Source organism: Leishmania martiniquensis, chromosome 27, assembly GCF_017916325.1.
Source record: "Leishmania martiniquensis isolate LSCM1 chromosome 27, whole genome shotgun sequence".
In the NCBI taxonomy this organism is placed as follows: Eukaryota; Euglenozoa; class Kinetoplastea; order Trypanosomatida; family Trypanosomatidae; genus Leishmania; species Leishmania martiniquensis.
The window spans coordinates 630,846-643,212 of NC_090162.1; the positions used below are offsets into that span (position 1 = coordinate 630,846).

At 60.9% G+C, this 12,367-nt stretch overlaps 4 protein-coding genes across 4 annotated transcripts; all 4 read left to right on the forward strand.

The window, feature by feature from the left end:
• Positions 1-638: 638 nt before the first annotated feature.
• LSCM1_03497 (uncharacterized protein) lies at positions 639-2,726 on the forward strand (the record flags this gene model as incomplete). The annotated part of the gene is made up of 1 exon (XM_067321039.1): positions 639-2,726. The coding sequence occupies one exon, from the start codon at positions 639-641 to the stop codon at positions 2,724-2,726; it is 2,088 nt and encodes a 695-aa protein (XP_067177649.1).
• Positions 2,727-4,513: 1,787 nt separating this feature from the next.
• LSCM1_03498 (uncharacterized protein) lies at positions 4,514-4,987 on the forward strand (the record flags this gene model as incomplete). Its single annotated transcript, XM_067321040.1, has 1 exon — positions 4,514-4,987. One exon carries the CDS (start codon positions 4,514-4,516, stop codon positions 4,985-4,987), a length of 474 nt encoding a protein of 157 aa, XP_067177650.1.
• A 1,290-nt stretch (positions 4,988-6,277) lies between these two features.
• Positions 6,278-7,690, forward strand: LSCM1_03499 (uncharacterized protein; the record flags this gene model as incomplete). The annotated part of the gene is made up of 1 exon (XM_067321041.1): positions 6,278-7,690. The coding sequence occupies one exon, from the start codon at positions 6,278-6,280 to the stop codon at positions 7,688-7,690; it is 1,413 nt and encodes a 470-aa protein (XP_067177651.1).
• A 707-nt stretch (positions 7,691-8,397) lies between these two features.
• On the forward strand, positions 8,398-10,611 carry LSCM1_03500 (uncharacterized protein; the record flags this gene model as incomplete). Its single annotated transcript, XM_067321042.1, has 1 exon — positions 8,398-10,611. One exon carries the CDS (start codon positions 8,398-8,400, stop codon positions 10,609-10,611), a length of 2,214 nt encoding a protein of 737 aa, XP_067177652.1.
• Between the last annotated feature and the right edge of the window lie 1,756 nt (positions 10,612-12,367).

Here is a 12,367-nt window from a genome sequence, read left to right on the forward strand (position 1 = left end):
TCACACAACGCTGAAGACGCTGCTAGCGTTGGGAAGTAGACTCCATATTAACGTGCTCCCCCCCCTACATCTCCCCCACCCCCTCATTCCTGGGAAGGGGCGAGGGGGTGTTCTCGTGGAGCAGATTCGCAAGCGGCGACATGCGTGTGTATGTGTGTGTGCGTGCGTGCTTGCGCGCGCGGAGACGCGGCAGTGGCTCGGCACCCACCCGCTTCTCCTGTATGTGTAGGCGTGAGAGTCGCCCCTCACCCACGTCCCTGAGGCCCTTACGCACACATCCTTCATGCCTCACGGTGTCCCTTTTCATTTGCTGCTTCCACCGTCGGCGTCTCCTCCTCCTCCTCCTCCCATCACCACCATCTGCGCGTGTGTGTGTGTGTACCTCTATCCCGCTGTCCCGCTCTCCATATGCGCCGTCTCCTCTCTCTCTCCCTCTCTGTGGAGCGGCTTACATTTTCAGCCCACTCAACCACACACCCGCGGTGTCAGAAGCGGCGCAGCTCTGTGCCAGGCGCCCTTCGATGCTTCGTGTCGAGTACTCTTAGCCTTTGCGTTTAGACTTCATCGTGTTAGGGAGGCATTACCCTTTGTCTCGCCTGTGCGCTTCACAGGTTCACGGTCGGCCTCGGCCTCTGCTGATGTCGGACGCCAATTGGGCACTGGAGGAGAATGGAGCGCGCATTGCGGAAGTGTCCCACGAGGCGGTGCACATTGCCAGTACCGCCTCCAACCTACTACAGCCCCGCGAGGACCAACTTTGGATCACCGGAGACGCCCCGCAGCACGTGACAGTTTCCCTCTCTCCATCCCACCCGCCGCTGCAGTACGCCGGCTGGCACGTATGGCACGACTACCTTACGAATCCCCGCATGGTCGAAATTGCGTCTGGTGCGTCGCCAGGCACAGTGAGCACCCTCCTTGTGTGCCAGGCGCTACCCGGCGCTGGCACTCAGGTATGGAGGCTTCCGAAAGCCATCCCGCAAGACCATCTGTACGTGCGCTTTCGTATCATGGACACGTTTGGTGCAGGCCCGACGTACATGAATAACATTGTGCTACTGGAGCATGACCCCGGTCCGAATTACAACGTGCACAGACAACAAATAGAAGCCGCTGCGACTGCGACAGAAGACTTCCCTTATCGCGACTCAGTTGCCCAGCACCCATCTGCTGCCGCAGCGTCACCCTACATGTCTCCTCTTGCATGCGCCTTTCGACCAACCGTTGCCGCAGGCGGGGCGGACTGCAGCCCTTTACCGCGACGTGTCCCACCGGCGTCGGTGCTGCCTGGTGCCGTTCCCACCCCCACCGCGACCCCGCGCGGCCGCTGCTCGGCGGATGTTGGGGTGTACATTGGCTCAGGGCCCTCTGCGTCAGTGCACCGCGGTGATGGCACTCTCTCACCAGGAGGGGCGCGCAGCAGCAGGCGCATGAGCCAGCTGCTCCGTGATCTTGACGAAGATATTAAGATGCTGAAGCCGATCAAAATCGTCAGCCCAGGAAAGAATATGCTCTTGAGCGCGCCACAGGATTCGCCCGCAAGGCTGCTGGGCAGCGAGTGCGAGGACGACGCGTCCGCAGCCCGGACAGACGGGGGCAGTCACGAAGTCCACGCAAATGGTAAGGGTGGTCATCGTGGCGAGACCGACTCGACCGAAGGACGTCATCACCGCCGGCATCACTGTCGCAGCAGCAGTAGTCGCCGCAGAAGCCGCGCTGACCGAGCAGGGCGTAGCCGCAACAGAAGATCTGCGCAGTCAAGCAGCAGCCAACCTCCTCAGCCAGCATCGATAAGCGGTACACCTATGACTTTGGCGGTCTGGCCGCCGCCTGGTGCACCGTCTCCAGCAGCAGAGCTCAGCGCTTTGCATGACGCGCGGCTAAGCGCGCTCGAGCAGACAGTTGCGGGGCTGAATGAGGCAGTGCAGCGCCAGTGCGACGATCTCGCTATGATTAGGCGTGTGCTGCTGCAGCAGGCGATGGAGCGTCGGAAGGAGGCAGAGCAGCGGAGCGAGGAAATGCGAAAGATGGGCGCTGTGGCCTCGGCGCCACCAACGCCGCCGGCGCCACCGCCCGTTGCACCTCCGCCGACCGTGACCGCTGTCGCCGAGGCCCCTGCCTCACAGATAGCTGCACTAGATCAGCGTCTGACGCACCGCAACATCTCAGTTGGCTTTCCCGAAGGCGCTCTACGCGCCTATGTCGAGTCGGTGCTGGAGCATAAGCTGCACAAGCACATGAAGAAGGTCGAAGAAAGGCTGCTGAAGCGACTGGACAATCAGCTGCACGATGTAATCAAAGTCCTCTCCGCCACAATCGAGGGGCGTCTGGGTGGTTTGGCACCGTCGACCGCAGCAGCGCAGCGGCGGACCGCGTCGTTGCACCGGTCTTTCTACACGGAGCGCGTGACGCCGACGCAAGCTGGTGGCCTGCCGACAGCCTCTTTTTCTACTGCGCGCGAAATGACTCGCGGCTCCGCCGACCTGGGCGGCCCCCGCATCGACATTAGCGATGTGGGCTCCTGTCCGAGTTCATTGAAAGGGAACTACTACCATATGCCGCTAACACGTCACGACACAAGCGGGAGGGCGCCGGCGACTGGCGCGGCTGCAGCAGCTACCGCAGCGCTTCCAGCCTCGTATACGACTCTGCGCAGCTCGCCGCACGCTTATCCCGTCGCAACAGAGGCGCCACCTGTCTCCTTCGCAAGGCGCAGTCTCTTTTGAGGTGCGTAAGAAGAGTTCGTAGGCGTCGCCCTTGCCCTCTCTTTCCTTCCTACGGCTACCCCTTCAACGACACGTGGGCGGATGTCGGCTCACACGACGACAACGATAGATGTGCCACTTCGACTGCGCTTTCCTTCTCTTCTTTTTTCTCTTGGGTGCTGACTTTGTCTGTTTGTGTGTGTGCGTGCGCGTGTTGGGTGGCGGCGGCGGCGGGAGAAGAGAGAAAGAGACCGCATACACGTTCAGAGGAGACCTTTGCGCCATTGCCATTTTTCTGTTCTTGGCTGTGTGTGTGTGCGCGCCTTGTCGCTGAGCGGTGAGTTTTCTCTCTCTCGATCGCTCGCTCTTCTTTGGTCTCCTCATCTTACCTCTGTGTGCGTGTGCGTGTCAGTGCGCCGTCGTGCGCGCGACCCCCCTCCCTCTCCCCCCTCTTACCGATTTCACTGTCTTCCTTTGAAGGCATGTAGACCTCCGCCGCGCGTGATGGGCTTTGTCCCTTCGTTGCGGTTGCACTTTCCTAATCACAAACCCATTACCATTTCTCCTTCGCCAACGACGTTTTCGTCCGCACCTCTCCCTCCTCCTGCCTGTTTGCCTACATTATACTCCGTGTCCCTCTCGTCGTCCTCTCTCCCCCTCTCTTGTACATCGCCTTCTTCGTCATCACTGTTATGGCTTGCAGCCATCCCCTCTGTGTTTCGCTCTGGTTAGACAACTTCACCATGTACATGTGCGGCACGTGCACACATACACACACAAGCACACGTCTTGCCTTTCTCTCGTCCACCTCACCCTCCCCTGTTCTCTCATCTTGGGAACTGCCAAGCGACCTGGGGAAGGCAAGAGGAGGTCGAAGGAGACGTCTATCATCCCTGCGAAATTTTGCGCGCGCACCAGACACTTAGAGGGAAAAAACAGAGCAAGAGCACGCCACTCTGCGTTACTACCTAATGCTTGCGTGGGAACGTGCATGATCAGTGTTGTGTTACGCCCTCGCTCGAGGAAGCAGGGGCTGGTAGGTAGCACTCGCCCTCCGAAAAAAACCGTTCCCTGCCCCCACTCGGGGAAAGCCGGCTCGGAGAGAGACATGCGAGTGCGCGTGCGCGCATGAACAGGAGGGGAACTATGGCAAGAGTGCCTTTGCGCCTTCGAGTGGCATCGAGCGACTCCGCTACGACCACAGCCGCACACACACAACACACCGATGCATTGCAATCACTGGCCAGGATGTGTCCCCCCTCCTCTTATGGTTCGACACGCACTTCTGCAGTTGGTGACAGCTGCGCTCCCCTACTCGTCCTCACCGCCTCTGCCTCCCGGCCTTTCTCTCTTTTTGTGCCTGTCTCTGTGTCCGGTAAACCGAGCACATCCCTCACCGCAACACCGCTGAGCACACTTGTCTCGTGAGCCCTGTCTCGGTGCACTGCGCCCGCAGCCCACACTCGACCCCGAACGCCCTCAACGTGACACTCCCTACCTCACCTTCACACGCAGCAAAGAAGTGAAAGTACCCGCGCATACGTCATCCCACTACGAGCTTAAGAGGGATCGGCTCTGCGGCGCGCTCAGCTCTCGCGCTTGCAAAAAATTAAAAAGAGAGAGGGAGAGCAACGGTAGAGGGCGATCACGTCTCGCTCACCCTTCTCCCCTGCGTCCCCGTTGGACTGAAGTGGTCTGTTGCGTAGAAGCCGTTAGGTGCAACTCCCGCAGGTCGAGGGAGAGGGGCTCTTCGCCAGAGGAAAGGAGCGGAGCACGCAGGCGGAGCAACAACAACGGGCTCGCAAGCTATGCAGGCTCGTAGGAATAGCATGATGCGCCGTGTGGCGCGTCGGTACGCGCGTGTGCCTGGTGAGCACGGTGATGCGAGTGTGCCTGCCTTCTACCCCATCGCCATCAACCCCGGCTGGTGGGGGCAGCCCTTTGCAAAGGTGAAGGACGGAAAGAGTCAGATCCTCTTTGCCTTTGGCGTCATCTTCCCCGTTGCCTTCTACTGGACGTTCGACGTCACGATAGGCCAGCGCACGCGCATCGCTCAAGTCGGCAAACGGGCGATGGCCTCCAACTTTCTTTTTAGGCAGCTGGACCTCGATGACCCTGATCACGCCATCAAGTACGAGCAGCTTCAACAGGAGGTGGCAGAGAACAAATTGAATGTTCGCTGGGGCGGCACGAACTTCCTGGCTAGTTACCTTTGGGAGCCCGGAGACCCAGAGCCAGACGTCCGTCGCAAGGAGGCACCTGCGCATCATGGTCATCACTAGCGAAGCTCCCAGTGAGACGTGGGGCCTGAGCGAAGCACTGCAGGTCGTCATCCTGGGCTGGCTGCTCAAGGGCAAAGCGGCCTCGGTGCTCCCAATGAAAAAAATAGAGTGTGTGCGTATGCGTATGTGCTTGCGACTGGGCTGTGAGTCGGTGCGCGCCCGGCATTGCATTTTAACGTGCCACGGTCGTGGGTCTTTCAAGACGTAGGAAGGAGGAGTCAGCGACGCGGGGAGCGCCACAGGAGAACGGGTCATTTATACCGGTTGCGTGTCTCCACTGCCACCGCCACTGTCTCGAAAGCAGCAGCAGCAGTGGAGGGGCAGGCGGCAAAGGCAGCAGTTGGCACTTGCTGCCTTCCCTGTTCTGTTCTCTGCGTAACAGTGCACCTATCGTATCCGCCCCTTTTCAAGTTGTGCAACGGAAGTGGTTCGGGCGCGCACGCACCCCGGCTCCCGATTGTCGGACTCTCCCCACTTCCCCCCCCCAACGCCTGCTTATCTCATGCGTCCTCCCGCTTGATCGACGTGTATGTCATCTATTTATCCGCTTCTCTTACGCTGTTTCGGAGCCTGACAAGATGTATGGCGCCTTTGTGCCGGCAGTCGTCGGCGTCACTCCGCCCCATTTGTAGCGTTACTCCGCAGTCACCGTCTTTACCGCAGACGAGAGCGCAACGAGCAGCGCACGACAAAAAAAGTCACCCGCGTCTACAGTCTCCCCGCTCTCCTCTTCTCTCGCCCTCTCTCGTTGCTTCACGCGCCGCTACGTCGCTCATCAGCGCGCGAGTTTCGCGCATGCGCACGGGCGAAAACAAAAGAGAGCGACGGAAAAAAATTTTGCTCCTCGTCTTCAGCCACGCTTTTGCTCTGCCCGCGAAGACGCTGCCGCGCTTTTGGCTCGTCAGCGTTGAGGGGGTCCCTGTGTCACAAGTGCGAGATCAGCCAAGAGACGACTTCCGGTCAGTCTTGGAAGAAGCGCTTCAGTGTTGCTGCGCTTCCCTCTCATTATAGTTCCACTCCGGCACATCTCACCCTCTCTTGTCTCTCTCTCTCTCAGCACCTTTTGTGTTCGATTCTCGGCCAGTCATTGGCCGAATCGTTGGGCGCACCTCCCCCTTCCCCATGCACAGGCCTTATTGGTGTGAACAGACGCGGGTTGTGCTCGGAGGAATCGCGCAACCCAACGCCCATCCAATCAAAGCTGCCACGCCTCTCTCTCCACGTGAGTGCTCTTCTCCAACGACAGCCCTGTGACCAGCGCACTCTCATTCTCTCACCGTGCCTCTCCTAATGCGGATCGAATGCATAGAGAACATATCGGTGTGCGTCGCTCTCACGTATTGGGCGGCATCGATTGTTGTACTGCTGCTGCGCCTCTTCTGCGCTGAGTTCACTGACCTCTCGGCGTATGGCGCGCGTACCGCCCCTGCTACCGTCACTCCAGATGTCCGCGGTGCCAGCCGCCAACGAGATGGAGAGGGCTCTTTGGCTGCGTCGGCAGCTCCCCTGGCTCGCTGCTGCATGACACCGGTTCACTTGTTGGCATCTTCGTCGCTGGGGACGCGGCGCGTCACTCGCAAGCAGTGTTTCACCGCCTTTTACATCATTGGCCTCGCCACAAGTGCGTCCCTCTTGGGGATGCGCTGGATCGACCACCGCTGCGACGTCGCCTCCGTCCCGCCCTCTCTGGCTGCCGCGTCATCGCTGGTGCCGTCTCCCTCGCTCACACGCGTGCCACTTCTGCTCTTCACTCTTCACTGCGCAGTGCGCCTCACCGAGACGCGTCTTGTGCAGCGCTTCCGCGAGCGTGACACCGTGACTCTCTTTGCGGCCGTGGCAGGCAGCACGTTTTACGTCATGGCGGCCATTTCGAGCGCCGCGCCGAGCTACACCCGCGTCCCGTGTGCGTTTCACTGGCTGAACCGGTTAGTGTTGGTGAGGTGTGTCTTCTGCGTCGCTGCTGCGGCGCACCTGTCGCTGCAGGTCATTCAGGTCACCGTGCATACGATACTGGCGCGACTGCGACAACGTCCCTCGTGCGCGGTATTCTCTACAAAAGCAGCAGATGAGTTTGCCTGGGAGGAGGGTCTGTGGAGGCGTGTGCAGGCGCGGCTGGCAGCTTCTCGCCCCTCCCGAAGCGAGCCCCCAGACGCTCTGCATGCGCCACCGGAACTGCACGGTGCGTGGCGCCGGTACCGCTATCCGTATTCCTGGAATGTGTGCTTTCGGGTGGCACTCGACCCACACTATACCTGTGAAGTCGCTATGTACGCGGTCAACACGGCCCTCATGCTCCTGTGCGTACTCCCCGATGCCGCGTCACCCGCCATCGGCGTAATCGCTGGCGCAGAGGGAAGCGTGGGGGGTCGTCTCCCGAGGGACGAGCCATGGTGGTCGGGTATTGCGTGTGCCCGCGTCCTGTGGTTGCCAGTGCTGTCCAGCGTTGGTGTGACAATGTTCACCGCCGCCAACCTCAGCATCACCTCTGCCGGGCACCGACGCTTTTGGAGGGCGACCAATGCTACCCGTCGTCTCGTTGCCGATGTGGTTCGAACGATACTTGATGAGGAGCAGTCCAAAGCACACGGCAATGGCGGAGACCGAGTCCCGACAGAGGTGCTCCGTGCCGCGGAAGATATGCTACGCGAGGCACTCGTGGAGGAGGTGGTGCCCAGGTGGAACATGTTCCCTCTCGTATGGTAATCGGGCGGGTCGGTGGCTACTGCACGGCCGCCAGTCCCCCCTCCCCCTCCGCCCTCGTGCTTGCGCCGCTACGTGCTGGACTCCTTCAACGGGACTCTCTCGCTTTCAGCTGTTCACACATGCACACGAAAGAAAAAGTATCTTGGTCGCCGTTACAAGGATGGGGGCGAAGAAGTAGCGGAGGCATTGCCACAACGGCGACGTCACTGCAAGCTGTGCTGGTCCAAAGAGGTCCATCGCGACTGACACGTGCGCATGCATGCCCACGCGCTTACACAAAGAGAAAAACTAGCGAGGGACGATACGACTGCGGTGCGCAGCCGACATTTGGAATGATCGTGCAAGTCTGCGCGTGAGCATCTCTCGTTGTGAGGGTGTCGCCGCCTCGTGTAAGGGTGTCTGCATGCAATGCTCCTCAGTAACCACATGGAGGCGCGCACATCCCCCCTTACTGCTCGACCCACGACTGCCTCGCTCATTTCCTTCTCTCGGACCGCATTGGAGTTTTGTTGATAGACACACGCGCGCATGTTTGCTGCCTCGGATACGATGAGCACCAAAGCGAGCCGCGGGACGCACCATTGATTTTTGCTACTCAGCACACGACACACCAAAGAGACGGCAGCAGCGCGTAGCAGCCGCTGCGTGCTCGCCTTAGAGTCACTAATCACTCTTACTGCTCTTACCCTCGTCGGTGCTGCTGCATCATGCCTCCTGTGGCATCCGGCTACACGTTCGCTGACTTCCTCCAGCGACTGGAGCGCAGTCCAGTGTCACACATGTCTTCCCTCTATCACGAGCACCGTCTCCTCTTCGTGAATCGGCCCGACATGCTCTCGAGGGCGATTCTTTCGATCTCATGGGAGAGAGGGCTTTCCATTCTGCAAGCAGCGTACTACACCCAGCCGGTGGCCGCTGAGACATATAGGGTGCTGCTGGCACGAATGCTGCGACACAACCGGCACGTCTCGAGGATCGGCGCAGGCCAGCTTGTAAGCTGGCAGGCAGCAATGCAGGTCATGAAGGAGGCGGTGCTAGCACACGGCACCTCGCTGCCGACCCGCGTATCCGTGTCGACGCTGCGCCTGCTCGCTCCACACCGGCAGTGGCGTACAGCCATTGCTGTGCTTAAACTGAACCAGGCGAATGGCCAGCTGACAAAGCCCATGCTGCTCGATGCAGCGCACGCGTGTGCCACACGAGCCGCATGGCCGCATGCGCTCCAGCTGCTTTTGCACCTTCATCAGCAAGACCCGCCACTGCTGTCTGACGCAATTCAGAGTATGCGACCGCCTGGCTCGACGGCCCTGACGGCCGCTGTCAGCGCTCACGCACTGCTTCCGTCCGCACACGATGGCGGAGCACCGACACGGGCGCAGCAACACATTTTGAGCGTCCTGAACAGCGTGGTCGGGAGTGTTCCTTACGAGGCAGCGGTGCGAAGTCCGCTCTGCGTATCGTATCTCACGCACCTGCTGGCGAGCACCACGTTGACATCAGAGCTAAAGGCTCAGCGGGCAACGGCGGCCATGGCGCAGCTGCCGTGGACAGTCGTCTTGTCGCTGCTGAGCGACCTGAGCGAGCCGGCCTTGCTGGCGGATGCCGAGTGGGCACGCGTCCGCGATACCGTTCTGCTTCCCTCCAGCTCGGACACTGGTGGGCGAGACGGTGGCAGCGGCGCATGCACGGAACGACAGCGGCCGCCACCGGCGAGCCGGAAGCTCCTGAGAAGATGCGCCTCTCTGGACGCCACCTCTTCCGACGCGGCGGGCGCGGAAAAAGGCGATGAGGCCACGGAGGAAGCGGCGCCGCCCTCTCACACTTCACCGACCTCGCCTGCCTCAGCATCGGCGGCAGCCGCAGCTAGTGTGCGATCCGACAAAGACAACATGGAGCTCGCTGCTGCGGCTCTCTTCTCTCGCATGCCACTCCTACACGCATCCCCCACGACAGCGGCCGCCATGATGGCCGTAGTAGTGGAGAAGCTTCCTACGCCGGTGATGGCAGACGCGTTTCTTCAGAGCTGTGCCGCGCATCTGGCGCGGTCTGTGTCGGCTCCTTCCCCGGCAGTCGATGACTTTGACGCCGCGCTAGAGGGCAGAGGCACCACGGGCTCATTAGCGGCCACACGCCACCCCGTTGTCGTCCACGCGTTGTTGCGCAACTGCTCCCGACACGAAAACGGCTGGGCGACGGCAGCGCCGGCACTGCTTGGCCACAGCGCGGCGCAGGCAGCGACCCCGCCAGAGCTGCTGAGCTCACTTGTTCGACAGCTGCGGCAGGCGAAGCAAGCGGCGCTGGCGGTTCGTCTGCTTCACGAGCACATCATCCCTTCCGGTAGTCTTCTGACGCCCTCGTCATGGGAGGACATGTTGGAATGTGCGTTGGCATACAATCGCGCCATTCGCCTGCGACGGATTCACGCAAAACGGCCGACCGGTCGTGACGCTAGTGCCGCTGCGAAGGCGACCCCGACAGTGTCGAGCGTCCACTGGATGTCTGCGCTGAGCTGGGTAAAGAGTCGGCAGGTAACCCTCAGCGAGCACCGAATTTGTAAGACAGGCACCGGGCCATCGCAGGGTGCCGTGCCGCGCCATCCGATGGAGGTTGTCGCTCTTGGAGCGCCTCTGTCGCGCAAGATGCTGAGCCTCCTCATCAATATTTGCGTGTTGGGTGGCAGCCCCCAGGGCGCCCTCCATGCCCTTGGGTATGCTCGATGTGTGAGTAAGACGGAGCTGCCGCATACACCGCAGATACGAGCGCTCCTGTTCTGCATGCAGTACGATCGCCCCGCTGAAGCAGAATCCATTGTGGAGCAGTGCGCGAAGGGTGAAGGCCACGCTGCCGCAGAGCCGTTGCGGCACCTGCTGCGGCTTATAAGAGAAGGTAAGTCCCGTGATGACGAGGAAGATGATGAGTGAGACGCGCTTGTGCGGCGGCGCGCGTGTCGAAGAGCATGATGCGGTGCCGCTTGTCTATTGCAAGCGCTTTCGCTCGGCCATGTATGACGATGCCTCTTCTCTTGAGAGGAGGTGAAGGGGTGGGGAGGGGGCTGTGTGGTGCCCTTTACGACGGTGTTTCTTCTTTTTTTTCGGCTGATCACAGAGTGGCGCCTCTTCTCCCTTTCCGAACTTTAGCTCGTCTCAGTTTCTTGTCATGTTCTCCCTCCTCCCCCTCTTTCTGTTCCACCAGCGTCGCCACACCGCCGTGTGAGAACCGTCTGTTCAAATACCAGCGAAAGGATGCACTGACCGCGGGGCCGGCATGACCGCCGCCCCATTCACTCCCCCCTCTTATACATAGGCACCTCCCTTTTTTTCCTCTCTTGGAATGAGAAGAAGTAAGGGCACGCTCTCAGGAGACATGCGAGACGCTCCACCGTGCGCTAGAGGTATGAGGGGGAGTCGAGGGCCGCGCCACTTTCCTGTGCGCATCACTTGCGCTCTTTTCGCATGTCTCTTGCTTTATGCGCAGCGCAGAGACATCCGCACGGCAGGGGTGCGTGGACTCGCCTCAGCGCGTGGCACCGCAGCAGTTCAGCTTCCCAACGCTGTGCGGGGGGGGGGGTAAGCCGAGCAGCCGCCATTGCTGCCTAATCCCGAACCGCCCCTGGTGGGGCCGCTGTGTGAAGCGCCGACGGCGGAGGGGTGGGGAGGGGCGAGCGATGCGCCGCTGCTGATGGCGGCGATGGGGTCCTGAATGGCGTCACGTCGGAGAGACCGGCGGCGGTGGTGACTGCCGTACTGCCCACATGACGGGCAAACGTACCGACCTGACTCGAAGACATCTCGCACGGCCCCCATTGCGCTACCTGTATGAGGAGCCGAAGCCCCTCCCCCGCCCCCTGAGAGGGAGGCTGCGCGAGGTGGGGCTGGGCATAGAAAGGGACGCTGCGTGGCGACCTGCGAAGTGGAGCGCTGGCGGAGCCTGTGGGAAGGGCCGTGCTCAGATGGGTGAGCCGGCGCATTGCTGTGGCCCCTCGCTCTACCGCGGCTGCTGTGCACAGGTCAACGAGCCTGCGTGACGGGTGCGGCGGGTCGGCAGGAGGGGGGAAGGGTCCGAGTGGAGTCCGTTCCGAGCGTTTCACATGGGAGGGAGTGGAGGTGGTAACGGAGACGATGAAAAAGGTAGCGATTTTCATCGCACGGGAAGCGGCGTATGTCTCTTCTTCCGGGGCGATTTGCGCATTCGGCAGCGGATTGACGTCGGCAAGCTGTTCTCCTCTGAGCCGCTCATCGGCGTCCCCCCCCTCGTCTTTCACTTCGTCCCGTGAGACATTGCACTTCCTTTCGCTTGTGACGGCTCTCGGAGCTCTGATGAATCGCTCTGCTCTCACTGGTGGTGTGGGTCATGACTGCTCGCCAGGAGACTCCTCCGTTGCCGTATTTTTGCGATTGCCCTTCCACATTCTCCTCCGCTGCCCCCCTCCTCCGTCACCTTCTTCCGCAGCTCAACAGAAAGCGGAGGCCGCGCGCGTAGGTGGAGCTGCTTCTTCCATGACCACACTGCCTCGAACAAGCGCTCATCTCCATATTGTCTTCCGTATACTTTCTCCGGCGTTCTAGCGACGTGGCAGCCGATTGTTGTCGGCTTCATCACAGGCCCTTCCTTCTCCCCTTCCCCCTCCAAACACGGCCACACACAAATACACACAGACACACGCACACGAGTAGCTCT